This window comes from Lepidochelys kempii, chromosome 7, assembly GCF_965140285.1.
Source record: "Lepidochelys kempii isolate rLepKem1 chromosome 7, rLepKem1.hap1, whole genome shotgun sequence".
NCBI lineage: Eukaryota > Metazoa > Chordata > Testudines > Cheloniidae > Lepidochelys > Lepidochelys kempii.
Genome location: NC_136386.1, coordinates 113,589,293 through 113,606,044, shown reverse-complemented (window position 1 = coordinate 113,606,044; position 16,752 = coordinate 113,589,293). Strand labels below are relative to the sequence as shown.

General features: G+C 45.7%; 1 protein-coding gene across 3 annotated transcripts in view; it reads right to left on the bottom strand.

Moving 5' to 3' along the window:
* AFAP1L2 (actin filament associated protein 1 like 2) overlaps positions 1-16,752 on the bottom strand; it is a 121,374-nt gene that overhangs the window by 30,909 nt on the left and 73,713 nt on the right. For all 3 annotated transcript variants that reach the window (XM_073354295.2, XM_073354297.2, XM_073354298.2), the window contains exons 3-5: positions 16,664-16,741; positions 10,692-10,786; positions 825-915 (exon numbers count right to left, since the gene is read on the bottom strand). In XM_073354295.2, the coding sequence (XP_073210396.1) occupies positions 825-915; positions 10,692-10,786; positions 16,664-16,741 (264 nt within the window). The remainder of the gene's footprint in view (positions 1-824; positions 916-10,691; positions 10,787-16,663; positions 16,742-16,752) is intronic.

Genomic DNA, 16,752 nt, shown 5'->3' with positions numbered 1-16,752 from the left:
GGAAGATACAGTCCTTATCCTGAAGAGATGACTGTCAAAATAAATTAACCCTGCATAATTTCAAACAACATCCCCCACTTTGTTTCTTCGTCACAAATTTTAAAGCTCAGGGTTGCACAGCTGCATCTAGCGCTGCTCACACAATGGTAATGAATTCTCATCCAAATCATCAGCCTTACTTCTTATCCTTAACTCTGGTGCACGAGACTGTAAGAGGGGACGGTCTAGTGATCTAGACCACTGCAGTTTATAAACTGTCACACTTTATAAACTATTTATAAATGTAGCCTTTATGTAAATAGTTAATACATTTTGAAGAGCTGTTTTAACAAATGCTTCAAGATTGATATAAAGTCCCATATACCCATAGGGTTCATAGATTTTAAGGCCAGAAGACACCATTAGATCTTCTAGTCTGATCTCCTGTATATCAGAGACCACTGAATCCCACAGTTACCCTTGTACTGAGTCCAATAGCTTGTGTTTGGCTAAAGCATCTCTTCCAGAAAGACATCCAGTCTTGATCTGAAGACTTCAGGAAATGGAGAATCCACCAACAGATATAACATTTTATAACCATCTATAATACATACTGCTCTTGTCTATAGCAGGTGTAGAACATCTACTAGTCATTTATTAATCCTTTATAAACTATAAATGTACCCTTCTTATGACCAGCAAATCCACACAGATCGAATTTGTACCATCAGCCATAAAGAATTGAATGGGAGTAGTTCTGTTTGATTGTTTCCACAAACATTGAGTTCTGCATCTCACTCTAGTTAATGATAGCCATGAAAAGCAGAGAACCAGCTCTGACGTACCATTCACAGAGATGTCATATGGCTCAGCCTCTTCATAGTATGCCTCTGGAGACTCAATCTTGGGGCTCGAAGGCTGTTTCGTTTCTGCAATCTGTGAATGAATAAAACAAGCATATTTTTTGGTAACAAGCTGAGCACTCCGAATCTTTGAACAAGCCTTTTTGGTAATGCTAAAGTGTGGCCCAGTGGAGGGGTCCTTTTAGATGTGCAATTCATGACCTCTAGGTAAATGGGTTCAGATTCCAGGAAAGACACATCAGTAAGTGCTAGTATTTAACTGGCTTTCGATATACAGCTCACCGAATTAGGTTTAAAGGAATGTTGTGATGCTGCGCTTCGCAGTTCTTATACCATGTCACAATGTTGCAGTGCTTTACATAGTCAACTCTTCAATTTTCCTGAAAGCCTCAATTTCGGGGATATAGAACAGACCCTGGAAAAGCTGCGGTCAGCTTGTTCATTCTAACCATGGATCCGATACTACTGCACCAGTAAATGGGAGTTTTGCCATTTGTTTGAATGGACTCCTTCCATTAGGTTCAGATGGCTGCACATAAGCTATCGATTTCAACTGGGGATGAAGTTCAACACTAAGGAGAATAGTTATGGGGTACCTGAGTGGAGGACAGTTGGGAGGAGAGGTAGAACTATTACCTACCTTTAGCCCAAACAGGCATTTGAACTCTATTACCCTATCTCAAATTCCCTAATTGAAAGTTCATAGCCCATGGGTCACACAGCACAAAGTCCCAAGTTAGGAAAAACATCAGGCATCTTTAAAGCCAATATGAGCAAAAATGAAGGAAGTGGATAAACAACACTAAAGTGAAATGAGCCTTTGAAAAGAGTCCAGTGCTGGAAAAACCCTGTTTCATCTGCCAAATCCCTCCCCCAAACACAAGCTGTCAGAGAAAACAGTTCCTTGATCCCTTGGAAAGACCAACACACGAACAAGAAGGTGGGTAAAAACCAAACCCATTTACTTCTCAAGCCATTCATACAACTGCACTTGACTTCACTGAGCTGCAAACTTGAATGCAGTAGTGGAAGGCGCTCAGATACTGCAGTGAGGACCGCAGCATAAAAACCTGCACAGAACGAGATAGTGGGTGGAGTTACAGCCCACACAAGGGGGGAGGGGGTCCTCATGATGCTACCATCCTGTAGCTTAGCCCTGCTGTTCAATTTGTCCAGCACCACACATTTCCTCTCACATTCCACGCATAGTAGAACACAATCCGTATCTGCGGTCACCAGAAAGGCTATGTTCATATAACTCAGTTAAAAACAGCTGAAAGCGAGTTATTTTAGCTAGTGGCAGTTATTCTCTTAGTACCCGGGTTATAGTGTGTTCTGGATTGCAAGGGTATGAGCTAGATTCTAGTTGGTACCAGCATAAAACATCAGCTCTGGTGAGGGTGCTGGGAGTTCCATCAGGGACCAGCTTCCAATGGCCTGTACATAGGGGCTGAAATCTCACTTGTCTGGAGTAGAGATGCAGCCACTGGCAGGCAATGAGGGGGACACGTCCCCCGCTCCTTACTCTCCTGTTGAAGATCCTTACAGCACAGGGCCAGGAATCGTACATTCACTCCTGGCTGCCCACACAATGGTTTGTCAAGGGAGAGGAGAAGATAACGGGCCAACGCCATCCCAATATGGGCAGGGCCAAGGGGGTTGGGAGAGTGCGTTGATTCAGTGCCCACCCCTCACCTCACAGCCCCTGCCAGCAGAGCTCCTATGGAGCACTCGTGCAAATTACAGCTGTACTCCCTCCCCTGGGCATCAACCTCCAGGAGAGCAGGGACAGAGGCACTGCCTGCCCTCTGCTGGGATAAATATCCCCTGGGGTGCCCGGTGCTTGGGCACAAGGAGGCCCATACCTTATACCTCTCTGCACCTAACACACTGTGTAAAGCTATAGCAGGCCATTGCTGATCTGCCTTTGCATTTTACCCCAATGGCACAATGGGTAATAGTTGTTTATACAGTTCAATTATTTGCCTGTTTGATTATACTTCATTGGCTTTCAGGGCCTAGGTTTTTTTTAATTTGTTAATTTTTTTTTAAATTCTTTGATTTGATTTGAATTCTTTAGTAATACTAATGTTTAGAATTAAAGAGCAAGGGTCAAGTCAAAGACTCTGGCAACTCTCAGTTACTTCTAAGAGTTAACTCTTAAGTTAATCAGCAACCTCTGGCTAATGGCTGGCTGGCACCTCCGTCCTTACTAAGGGGCATATTGATGTTAGCTCTTCTGCCTAAAGAGCCAAAATTGTTCAATATGAATTTGGACACAGGCAGCTAAGGACATGGCCCATTGTCTCAAAGCACGTTGGGATCCCTTCAACACGATGTATAAATTGGCCAATGTCTCTTGAGGCATTGGCCATAGTCGGAAGACAGGATACTAGGCTAGATGGACCAATGGTCTGTCCCAGTATGGCCGTTCTTATGTTATGTTCTTATATCTGTAGCACCATTCAGCCAAGAGAGGAATTATTGTGTTCTGATATTAACCCACTAACCTGGACTGTTGGCCTACCAGGCTTTGAAGGAGAATATTAACACTGCAGTATTCCCAGTCTAGCCCGGATACAGGGATACAGTCTGGGTTAGTGCTCAGGGCAGTGACCTGAGACTTAGGACCTCTGGCTTTGGCTAGCTAGCTATGAGCAGACCCATGGTGTAACCACGGGCAAGTCCCTGACCTTTCTTGGTCTCTACCTCTGTAAAATAGGGGTAATTCTTACTTACCTTTGCAAAGTGCTTTAAGGAGAGGCCCTCTCCATATAGAACTGCTAGGTATTATTAGTATACTTTCCATTCAGTTTTTGAGGACATATGGGGAATGTGTTACCTACGTTTTCCTATAACATTTAAATGCTTAAGAACTTCAGCTAAAGCATTAAATTAGAAAAATAAACACTCAAATAGTTTTACTGGGTGCATTTCCTCAGCCAGGGACTAGTTCTATCATTGAATCTGTGGCAGATTGGCACTTGCAGCCAGCCTACATTGTACATGGCAGAGAATTTAAAGCAATAATCAGATTGGGAAGACATCGTTGCCTACATAAAACCCCTCACTGTGACTGCTTCCTATGCTATCCAACACAGTCTCAGGGGAGAGGAGGGTTACTTTGTTTCATACAGACAATGGAAACCAAAAGGGCCTATGTGGGACTAGGCTTCAGCTTCTTTAGAGGTTATTGTTTTCTCTTTATCAAAGGTGTGGGCTTCTTTTGTCTCTAGCTTAGATCAAAAATATACTGCACTGTGTTAGCCAACCCAGTCTGGTCATTTCAGCACACTTGTCCATTTCACAATGGCACAACAGAGCATGCAAACCCTAACAAACATCTGATGGCATCATACAGGAACGGCCCAGAGCACTGCCATTTCTACGCTAATAAGTGGGAATGGTACGATAAGACACTAGTGTGTTTTCACTAGGGGCAACTGGAAGCATGTGGTGAAAAGTGGGAGCAGAGCACAGAACTCCTAGCTAGGGCTAAGGCATGGGAGGAGAACAGGAAGAGAGAATGAATTAAATATATACAAGGCCTGATCCAAAGCCCATAGACGTCATTGTTGTTATTTGAGGTTTATATTGTGATTGCACCTTGAGGCCTCACCCAAAACAAGGGCCCCTGTTGCGCTAGGCATTGTGCATACACATAGTCAGGTCACAGCCCTGCACTGATTTCAGTGGGCGTTGGATCAGACCCACTTATGCTGGGCTCTAGCACTGAAAAAGGAACCTAGAAAAGAATCATTGTAAGTGCCAGATAATGAACAGCTATTCCCAGCACACAGGATAATGAACACCCCGACGTCACCTCATCATTCTACAAGCAACTTCCCACACTTGGTTTTAGAGACCAGGGTGGTTCCTTTGTAGCTTTCAGTTTCTGTGGCCTCTGTTCATTAAACTCAGCCTCCCTAAGAGCATCACTCTCCGGTCATTGCCCTTTTCTGAATCAAAGTACAAAGCGATGAGCTGATGAGGTTTTTCAATCCCGCCCACCCTCTCTATTCTCCCCCCACACATAAAAAAAAAATTTTAAAAAAAGCCAAGCTCCCAGGGTTTTAATTGCTGAGCTTCCACCTCACTCATCACCTTCATTCTTTAAACCTCAATCACACTACGGACCTCCGGAGCGCACACAGCACTGTTAGAGAAACTGGTACAATTGGCTAAAGGAGAAAAATTTCCCCAAACTGAGAGCAGCTGAGCACCCCGGACACTCCAGGGTTCACCACACTGTCACTGGAGAGGATGGCACATAGGCAAAACCAAAGCCTCTTTTTGCAGCTGTCCAACATGTCTATGGAGAAGTTAGAGGAAAATTGGCTGGATATTAATTGAGGGCCAGGTGGCAGCCCGCTAATGGACCACTGCAGGTGAGCAGGGAGTGAGCGGACTCGAGCCTTCCCAGCCAACATAGCTGATCCGATGCATGGGGGAGAAGATTATACCTGATGCCAATTACTCCCCTGCTGGAAATAAGGGGGAACTCACTTCCGGGACAGCACAACACTTCACTGCCCTTTGCTTAGGGCTTCTGGAAAAGCCACAACTTGCCCAGAGTGGAAAGTCCTATAGCTTCTGAGCATGCTGATCAGTCATCTAAGAATTTGCGGTTTTTTTAACCAGAGGCTAATGAAGCCACGCCCACTTAATTACATTCTTTCCCCCCCACGACCCCTACCAACTATAGTAACTGGTGCTGATTGATATACCCACAGCAAATTCCTAAAAAACAGAAAACACACTCCCACTGCCTTAACATCAAGGAAAAGCGAGAAGTCCCAGGGCCAAAAACACTGCAGATCCCTTGCCAAAGCTACAACAATGTCATCAAACATGCTGCCACTCTCTTAACCTGGCGTCTCAGAAAATTTTCCTCAGCCACACAGCATCAGCACAAGCAATCGCCCCTTCCCTGCCCTCTCCACTTCAGTGAACTTCAAAGCCTAATCAGGACTACTTAAATGCTATCCTTTGCTGCCTTCCTGCAAACCCATAAGTGCATGTGTAGCGCTAATGACCTGAGAAATCAATGGGATTGCTCACATATGAGTATGTCTACACTGCAATTAGACACCCGTGGCTGGCCCGTGCGAGCTGGCTTGGGCTCAGGGGCTGTTTAATTGCAGTGTAGATGTTCGGGCTCAGGCTATGGCAATTAAACAACCCCTTAGCCCTAGCCCCATGAGCCCAAGTCAGCTGGCATGGACCATGGTGGGGGTGTCTAATTCTGGTGGAGACATACCTGTCAAGATCAGCTGCTTTGCTCAGAGCAAGCATAATCCAGATGGTGGTTGACATGCATGCACAGTGTTAGGAGCACTGTTGTGTGGATGTGGGGTGTGTTTCAGGCATGAAGAAGTATGATCATTACAGCCAGATGTTCAAAACAGGTCAGCACTAGCACTGGGCAGGAGAATCTTTGAGATTTAAAAAAAAAATTCTGTCCCAAATCAGGACAAAAAGAGTCAAATTTTTGAAAAATCTCAGTAACAAAGTGGGGGTGAGGGGTTTTCAGGGCAATGGGAAATTTGGATCAGATTATTTCAAAATATTTAATTTTGATTTTGACCTGTTTTCTTTTTTTAATTTTTAGTATAAAGTTAAAATTTGAAATAAGCTGTTTTGAACTGAAAAATCTCAACTTTCCAAATGGGACATTTGGACTATTTCAAAAGCTTTTTTCGACATTTTTTCAATTCAGGAAATGTATTGAAAATGACCCTTTGCTGCAAACAGTTTTGGTTTATACAAATTGGCATTTTTCAGTGGGGGGAAAAAAAAGTCAAAAAATTCCTGACCAGCACCCACAATCAGGCCAGTATGTTATAAGAGCTCAACACATCAGCCACCGAAGTCTTTGGAAAATCTAGCCATTAATCTCACAATGGGAGATGAGCTCTCTGGAAAATCTCACCTTTATTTAGGTGCCTAAATTGAAGTTCAGTTTTTTTGAAAATCTGATCCCCAAATGTCTCTCGTGTAAACCAGGTCTTCCTAAATGCATTGCAGGATTAATCCTGCTCCTGTTTGGGGGTCTGCTTTCGAAATACTGGGAACAAACTCTGGAGTCTTTTAAGACCGTAACCAGCCCTACAGGTCTCTCTCCCACCACAACAGTTAGACAGATATTTTTCATTCTCAAGACAGTTTTTTTGTGGGATTTGGTTTTTCAAGTTCAGGGTTAGCCAGATGCCAAGCTGGGGAAGAAACTCTGTTTCCAGCCAGAGCAGCAGTCATTCCCAGCACCTGGGCCCATGGCAGACTGCACAAGCAGATGTGCTGGCAACACTTGAATCTGTCTCTCGGCCTGTCAAATGCAGAACAGACTCTCCTGTTGTCCTAGGTGGAAGGGCTGTTTCCCTCCCTGCCCCCCACTTGCACTTAAGTCTGATTCATTCACTTGCTTCATCCCTCTTTAAACATGCAATCGAATTGCTTGCTTTCAAAAATCAATGTGAAGCTAAATGATGAGCAGAGCACGTAGGTACAGTGCCAGCACATCCTGCATGGCTCTTCCAAAGCACCATCATCCTGACCTCTGCCCATCCAACCCAGGGTGTCTCCCTTGAACAGAGACAGTCAATCCCATTACATGTATACCAGGAAAAGGAAGAAGTCTGGAGAGAGTGTAACACACATATAAAGTGTGTGCCACATTCACATAGAGGATAACATCCTACTATTGCTACCCTCTAACAGAGTTGCTCCTTTAGCTCAAATTGTATATCCTGGGGCTTCAGTACTGAAGGTCCTAGGTTCAAACCTAACTGACTGGATGTGAGACTCATTACAAGGGAGACTTGTGAGACTCATGAGAGACTTGTGTTTTTGATCAATAACTGGGCAATCTTCATTTAATGGGACAGGAATTAAAGAGGGGTATCAAGAAAGAGCCTCTGATTTGTTGGAGGCAACAGTAGGGGCAGGAGGAGAGCAGTAGTTTTTCCCATGCCTACACTGTGCTGAGCTAGAAGTGCATTCCTGTATTTGTTCCACCGAACAACCAGGAGAAGCTGCCTCGAAGTTTCCCACAGTCAGAGCCAGTGTGTGTCTCAGCCTGTGCAGCTGCAGCTCCTCCGGCCATGTCGCACAGCACAGGCCGCATGAGAAGAGCTGCATCTGCTGATCCTCAGGCAGGCTTTCCCTTTGGCGCAGGGCTCTTTTGCTACCCCGGCCTGTGGCCTCGTCTACCCATCGCGCCACTCCTCCTGCTGCCACCACCTCCACCAGGAACGGCGCCCCTTGCGATCAGAACCAGTTACACACAGATCACTGCTCCCAGTCACGAGCGAGGGCTGCCTTCCCTTCTCAGCATGGAGAGCATGGGCAGCTTTAACAAGTAAGCCAGATGGGTTAGCTGGAAAAACTCCACAGGCTCTGGAATGCATCCATTAGGACAACCGCAGTGCATCTAAAAGGCTTCTGTATTAATCCAGCCCTACCTTTCTCCTTTTCAGGCTTCACTTTCCCAGCACCCTGACGTGACATCCATCCCTTAAACTCCCTTACAGCAGAGTTCCCATAAGACCCTTTATGGTAATCCCTTATCTGACCCTCTGGCTTCTCCTTCCTTTTAAAGGAACGGTTTCTCCAGTGAGTCCCTAGCAAACACTACCCCCTCTCTCCCCCCACCCACTAACCCCTCTCTTTCAAGTCTGCTGTCCTTTTACATCAGAAAGTCCTTACTGCTGAGATTCCCATGTCTGATCGGCTGCTAAATAGTAAGCCCCGCTTGTCAGTGTCTCTGGAGAATAGCTAGGGCTGCTCTTTTGGCAAGGAAACAAAATCCCACTGAAAGCCGATTGTGATGAACTGTAACCTAATTACATTTATAACTGGCCCATGGAAAAGTTCAAGGGAACTTTGTTTGTAGATTTCTTTTGTACAAAGTCTCAGGGAAACCTGAATCATGTACAATTGGTCTCACAAGACACACATGCACGCAGCAAACCTTCAAGCACCAAAAAGCATGAACGGGGAGAAAGCTGCACTCAGGATGCAACTTGCACAATAATGTTCCCCACCCCGTGCCACATTCTGCAGAGCAGATGCAGGGGCTGCTATAGTCTTAGGGAGCAGCTGCACTCTATGCCCAAAGAAAGAGGAAGAGAAGTGGCTTAAACTCCATTCCTTCCTGGCCAGCAGAGGTGTTAAGATGGCCGGACTCATGAGTCCTTCATCATAGGAGAGTTTGCAAGCTTTCTTCCAAGTCTTACGCATAACAAACTCATCTGAATTCTGTGGCGAGACACTGACTGATTTGACTCCCCTAAAACCCCTTTAAAGCCCTGAATTAGGATTAAAGGATTATAACCTACAGCGTAGCAAGGAGAACAGCAACGTTACTCAAGCTTCCTTTCTGCTTTTGCCTAGGGACCCTTGCCACGGGTGCAGGTCCCGACACTCACATCTTCCTCTTTCTCACACATCCACTTGGCTGCAGGTTTTGTAAGAAACTGCCATATGGAAGGGAACAATGGTCTAGGGCAGGGGCGGGCAAACTTTTTGGCCTGAGGGCCGCATCAGGTTTCAGAAATTGTATGGAGGGCGGGTCAGGGGAGGCTGTGCCTCCCCAAGCAACCAGGCCTGGCCTGGCCCCCACCCCCTGCTTCTCGATCCCTGACAGCCCCCGCTTTTCCCCCCCTGACCCCTGCTCCATCCACACACACACACACCCACTCCCTGTCCCCTGACCGCCTCCCGCCAACCTATCCAACCCCTGCCTCCTTCCTGACTGCTCCCCGGGGACCTCTGCCCCATCCAACAACCTGTTCTCCCTGACTGCCCCCGTAATCCCTGCCCCAACTACCCCATCCAACCCCCGCTCCTTCCTGACTGCCCCCCCGGGACCCTTGCCCCCATTATTCAACCCCCCTGTTTCCCACCCTCTGACTGCCCTGACCCCTATCCACACCCCCAGCCCTTGATCACCACCCCGAACTCCCCTGCCCTCTATCCAACCCCCCCTGCTCCCTGCCCCCTTACCGTGCTGCCTGGAGCACTGGTGGCTGGCGGCGTTACAGCCGCGCCTCCCGGCTGGAGCCAGCCACACAACGCGCACCACAGAGCACCGGGTCAGGCTGGGCTCTGCAGCTGCGCTGCCCCAGGAGCCCCCCCCCGCCCCCCAGAGCATTGTGCCAGCGGCGCAGTGAGCTGAGGCTGTGGGGGAGGGGGAGCAGCGGGGGAGGGGACGGGGGGCTAGGAGCTCAGGGGCTGGGCAGAAGGGTCCCAAGGGCCAGATGTGGCCTGTAGGCCGTAGTTTGCCCACCTCTGGTCTAGGGTCTGGCCTATCTCTGAAAGTGCACAATGCCAGATGCTAGCAAACCCCCTTGTCTTCCACAGCAGTGATCAAGTAGTGCAGTGTTACACAACAGAGAGAGAATATTGTCCTGACACCACGTGGCGATTACCCAAATGCCCTGAAGTTTGAGGATTGTTGGCCTTTGTAAGTTTCTCCCAGGCAGTCTAATCATTGCTGCTGCTGTTACGCATCTAGAAGGAGATTTTCAAAGACAAGTGGCTGTTAGGTGCCAAGCCTGTACTCCTGTCTTTGAAAATCTCACCCCTAGTTACCTAAGCCTGTTTTGAAACTTACCAGGACTATGCTGTTTGCCTCAATAACATCCTGTTACAGAGAGAGTTTTGTGAATTACATACATTATATGTTGCATAATTTAAAAAATTGTCCGTGTTTAGAGCCAGTATGTGCCATGAAGAATTTAAAGATATAAAATTCTATCATTAGAGGTAGATTTGATTAAATATTAAGACCGTGGAAAGCAAAGGAGAAAAAGAGAGAGAAAAGGGAGTGATGAGGAATCAAACACATACTATTTTTGGAGGAGGAAGGTCCGGCAGACTCTTCTGAGGAGGAGATGAATGGTGTCCTGATTCCCCATTGGACAAAGACTCTCCGCAATCCAGTGCTACAAACAGAAACAAGCAAGAATAATGACACGTGGCATGTCCCAGCAATGCACTTATTACCTAGCAGCGGTGCAGCAACATCTGTGCGCTACGTTATATTTGAGTAGGAAGCAGGGTGTTAATTACAGAGTCTGCCTTCGATGCTTCATCGTGACCATGTCATTTCAGGCCGTAGCCAAGAATACAGTGCTACGGCACCACAACTAAAGAACCAGTTCTCTTGGTAGGAGCTCTTCTTGTTTTGGAATGTTTTTCCACTTGGAATGAAAACTATGAAGACCAAAATGACTTTTAAAATAAAAATCACTTCACTTGTAATGACGATGTCTATATTGAGCCGTTCTAAAACGTTCACTCTGTTATTACTCTGCTGTACATGGTTTCACTTGCAGGTAAAAATCACTTTCACTCTCCCAGATCCACTCACTAACATCCCTAAAAACAAAGGGCCAGATTCTCAATAGGTGGAAATCAGGTAGCCACACTGGCTTCAGTGGAGATCCTGGCCTAAAGTCTTCAAAAGGAGAAAGTTTCAAAAGTTCTTTCCCTTTAAAGAATACATACGTCCTCTATTGCACCACAATTAGAACCTAAGGAACAGATTTATTTTCTACAAAAAATGGTTTCTATTGAATTTTGTCACCTCTGTAAAACGAGTTGTAGCTAAAGGATGGCCATCTTGATTAGGCCTTAGGAACATCTAAGGTTTTTGGGAGGCAGTGTGACATAGTGAGTAAAGCAGGGGACTGCAAGTTAGGGGCTCTTCTGAGAGTACATTCTATTCCCAGCTCTACCACGGACACCCTCTGTGGTTGAGCTAATCACCAATTTCTGTGCCTCCATTTCCAGCTCCCTAAAATAGGGATAACACCACTCGCTTCAAGCACAAAGGTTGCCACAGAGGTGCAAAGTCCAGTTACTCTAATAGTAAAATGAGAACTGTAACACTAGTAACTAACGCATTTATATAGGACCTCATAGCCGAGGAAAAGGTTGTTAGAAAAAAAATACAGGGCCAAATCCTCAGTGGGCATTTTCAGCATAGCTGCATTGAGCTACAGTTAACAGAGTGCGCTGAGAACCTGGCACTCTGTGGTGGGGGAGGAGTTTCAAACAGACCAAGAAGGGAGGATGGTTCAGTGATTCAGGTGTTAATCTGGGACCCAGGTGCAATTCCTGCTATGCCACAGACATCCTGTGTGACCCTGCACAAGTCAGTTAGACTTTCTGGGCCTCAGTTTCCCATCTGTAAAATGGATATACTAGCACTGTCCTAATTCACTGGAGTATTGTGCGGAGAAATACATTAAAAGATACTACAATAAAGGGGGCCATGTAAAGTGCCAGAGCCTAGACAAGGGATATGGTGCCCAGCTCCCTTTGAATGGATTGCCTAACTCCCGTAGGCGCCTTTGAAAAGCCCAGCCTCGCTCCTGGTGAAAATAGGGACAATATAAATTAGAACAGTCGGGGTGCTGTGCCTTTCCTAGTGCAGCTTACCATGGGGTTCAGAAGACTCTGGCATGAACTTCGCTGCATATTTCTATGTGTTTTATAAATAAAAGCTGGACCCGCACTGCTCCATTTCAGTCTCAGACTCGGAAGCCACAATGACAGCTCTGAATCTGCATCCTATAATGAGCCCCTGGCACGGTGGCAGAAGCATCAGTACAATCCGAAACACACAATGACGTAATCCCCCAGGCTGTCTGCTGCCTGTGGTGAAGCTTCTGTGCGTCCCTCCTTGTTAATGCTGGACAGTTTCATTAAGCTACAAGGTCAGAAGCAGCCATGTGCCAAACTGCTCAGTCAGTGAAAACCAACTGAAAATATCTGCTTGCTAAGCACAGCCACGACAGGCAGGGCTGCTCGGTTCCTTGCACAGTTGACATTAAAATTAGGCTGCCCCAGGTGTCTGATCATCAGCCTTGAAAACCGCTGCTTTACTGCATCATGCAGAAATGAAAAATGGCGCTGCCAAGGCACCCCATGGTTACACTTAAAATACACTACTAACTAGCTGGCGCTGGAGCTTTCCCTCTTCTAGGATGCATCAAGGGTGCTACTTTCAGCACCATCGCTCCTGGAAAGAGAACATCAAGGGTGATACTTCCTAGAGAGGAGCACCCAAAGGGTAGCACCATGAAACTGTTCTGAGAGAGATGAGGAGATTCAGATTTCTGACCTAGTGGGCATATCTACACAGTGAAGAAAAATCCCTGGCACAGAGTCTCAGAGCCTGGGTCAAGGGTTGGCAGGGCTGAAAGTAGCAGCAGCAGCAGCCTGAGCTCCTAGACCCTCCCCCCAACACTGGGTTTCAGCACCCAGGCTCCAGGCAGAGCCTGAATGTCTACGCTGCGATTTTTTAGCTCCCTGAGCCCGAGGCAATTGCCCCAGGCTCTGTGGCTCATCACCACAGACTATAATTTGCAGTGTCGACATACCCCCTGGTTACCAGCGCGTTCACAGGTACCCAGCCTCTCTCAAGAAGCACACTGTGGAGGTGCATCTTTAGCCGAAAAGCACATTGCCTATCTGTAACTACTGCACAGAACAGAGCCGCCCTCCAAACACTGCAGACAATTAGAGGGACAAGTGACATTTTGTGCAGTGATCACTCATCCAAAATTCTACATTCCTTGTGTGATGCCAGCATCTGCTTAAGCATAGTGAGTGTTTGGCTTCACCTCATGCCTAGGAATCACCCTAATGAACATCAGCAGGCCAGGAATAAACAGTTTGTTTTCCTTATTCATTTCCACCCCCTCTCTCCCCCAAATCTACTCTGCAAATCAAGAGCAGGATGGAGACCTTTTTCCAGATCCTCACCTGATGTACATCAGCACAGCTCCACAGAGCTGAGGAGCTGGCCGTGGGATGCAGTTTGAGTCTGGGGATCTCAGGGTTTTATATATAGCCTGTTGCTGTAGTACTTGGGCACTTTCAGGGTAAATCAGATGCGAATGGTGAGATCCCTGCTGGACTTCAAGGAGTTTCCTGCTGTTCTCCCCTCCTTGTATAAGGAGGGATCTGCTTGAGGAATAATTATTTTTCTAAACCAGCCATAAGTATCATCTCAAGAGTCTAAGGCCTTATCTTCACTACAGGGGGAGATCGATATAACTTACCCAGCTTCAGCTACATGAACAATGTAGCTGAAGTCGACGAACTTAGATCTACTTACCGCAGGGTCCACACTACGCAATGTCGATTGGAGACACTCTCCCATTGACTCCCCTTGTGCTTCTCGTTCAGGTGGAGTACAGGAGTCAACCGGAGAGCCATCTGCGTTCAATTTAGCAGGTCTTCACTAAACCCGCTAAATTGACTGCCGATGCATCGTTCCCTCAATAAGTGTAGACAAAACCTTACAAAACCAGTTTGCTTACACTCGCTTCCAGTAAAGACATCGCAGAATTGTCCTTAATACAATAGCAGATATTTTCCGGTTCTCTCTTAAGGCAAGAAGTTCCTTAATAACAGGACACTTAGTACAGGTTTCACTGGATCTGAAATTCCCCAAGCCCTGGAATTTGGGCAGGTGACATTTAGAAAGACAAAAAACAGGCAAAAGGAAATAAGCGTTAACATGCACAGTTTTAACGGAAATAAAATGTCCTATTTCTTCATTCTTATACAACTGTGCTCTCCATTATCTGCAAACAAGGCAAATAATTCACAGATTCCAAGACCAGATGGGACCATTGTGATCATCTAGTCTGACCTCCTGTATGACACAGACCAAAGAATTTTACCAAGCAAATTCCTGTATCCAGCCAAATAATTGCTGTAATGTCTGCATTTGTACTGTATTTTCCACGCTGGTATTACCAAAGAACAATATTTATTTTTCCTTCCAAGGTATTTTTCAGATAGCTTGTATTCTGTTAGGTCATTTACCAGAGTGAATTCAATTACTATGCCATAAAGAGAGACCTACGAAGGACTGTATTGCTCAGCTCATTGTCTTATTGTTGCAATCAGAAGTAGATTCATCAATAAGAAAAATTGTTGGCCATTCCTCACCTGTTTTTAGAGGCTTTTTCCCCCCTTTCTCTGAGCTGATGTGATTGTCTTTAGAAAACATCTTATCTTGCATTGCTCCTAAAGGGAATGCTCTCAGTGCAATCTAACTGTGAATGGGTCCAGGCCCCGATCTGCTAGCACGCACCAAGCACCTATCATGCAAAGTCCAACTGATTTTAATGGGACTTCGCATGGGTACAGGAGTCCACATTAGCACAATCAGGGCTTGAATGAATTAAACATTAAGGCCCTGATCCTGCAACTGACTGGATAGGCAGATTCCAGCACCTGCACCCATTCATTCAACAGGGCCCTGCACAGATGCGGGGTTTCCTGTCCAGTCAGTCACAGAACTGGGGTCTTTTACACATCCATAACTAGGATTTACACCACACATACATAGAACCTAAGCCACTGCCTTCAGTTTTGCCAAACAAAACTTAGAAGTTTAACTTAGTCTGGGGAAGTGGTTGAAAGAGCAAGGGACATATCCCTTAGGGAATGATTGCAAGTGGGGGCTCACAGCCCACGATAGGGAAAAGGCTGAACTAAAAACAATGACAGCAGGCTTTAACAGCCTGACACGGCTCCATGGCTCACTGCATTGCCTGGCCAAGCCTTGTACATGTCATTGGACGCAGGATAGCGAATCCGTGTAAATTAATCTTTCCATTACCACTGATTTCCATGCTCAAGTCATGGTTGATACAAGCAGGCCTTCTTTGGCTATGGTTTAATATTATAATTAATGCAACTAGTGGCACTGACCAAGATTGTGACCCACTGTGATGGGGCTGTGCATACGCATAGTAAAAAGAGATGGCCTCATTTCCAGAAGCATTTGAAGTTAATCCACAATTTGGCTGCATGAAGCAGATTTAAACACAATAAAAATCATGGAACTAACATGATCTTTGCAGGCCATCATATTGTTCACTTTGCTTGTGTGTTGTCCCCCTTCCCTTACCCTCATTCTGTCTTGTCTATTTAGACTGTAAGCAATTTGGGGCAGGGACTGTCTCTTATGTTTGTATGGGGCTCCATTCTCAGCTGGCCCTTAGGCATCGCTGTAATAAACATGAATAATAATAATAGGAAGTGGCTAAAGGGCTGATCTATATTTATAAGCATGAAGCTTTGGAGATAAGTGGTCCTTCTGAGTTTCCATAAATGTTGTGAAAGGGAGAAATTTTCACAAAATAATTCAGAATTTTTGGAGAATTCCTTCCCATGTTGTGAATGCAAAACCAGGTGGATCTAGTCAGAAAAACTGTGGGATAACCATCATGAGCATTTCACCCAGGGTTATTGTTCTCAATTTATACAGTTTGCAAAATGCTAGGATCTACCTGGGAATGTGGGGGAAGGGGTGCTACATAAATACAAGATATGTATATTCTGTGCATAAATAATTCACCTTGCACCAGTTTAGACTATTTGAAACCACCAGTGGTATGGTGCAAAGCAGCATGCTGAACATAGTAATAAAAAAAAAAAAATTTTAGACATGCATTGACTTGTTTTGGGTCTATATAGAATGGGATGACTTCTTTAAATATTTCAGTGGGGTTGCATGAAGCTACATACTTAGCAAGGAGACATTTTTATCCCAAAGTACTGCCCTCAAAAGTGCTACTTCCAGGAATAATCTCACTGTGTTAGCCAAAAGCATGGAATATGTAAAAATACAGTTGTCATTCCACCCCTTCCATTGGCTCAATTCTGCACCCACTGAAATCAATGGGAATCATGTCTGATGTCAATGGGAGCAGGATCAAATCCTATGCCCCTTTATTCTCTCTCCATTGGGAAGTTAAATCCCAGGCAATTGGTAGCCGTAGATTCCATACCTCCACCTTCTTTCTCCTGTCCACCCTTTTGTTTAACCGAGGTCACTTTGTTCATGTAAATGTATTCCTCATCGCCACCTGCAAACAAA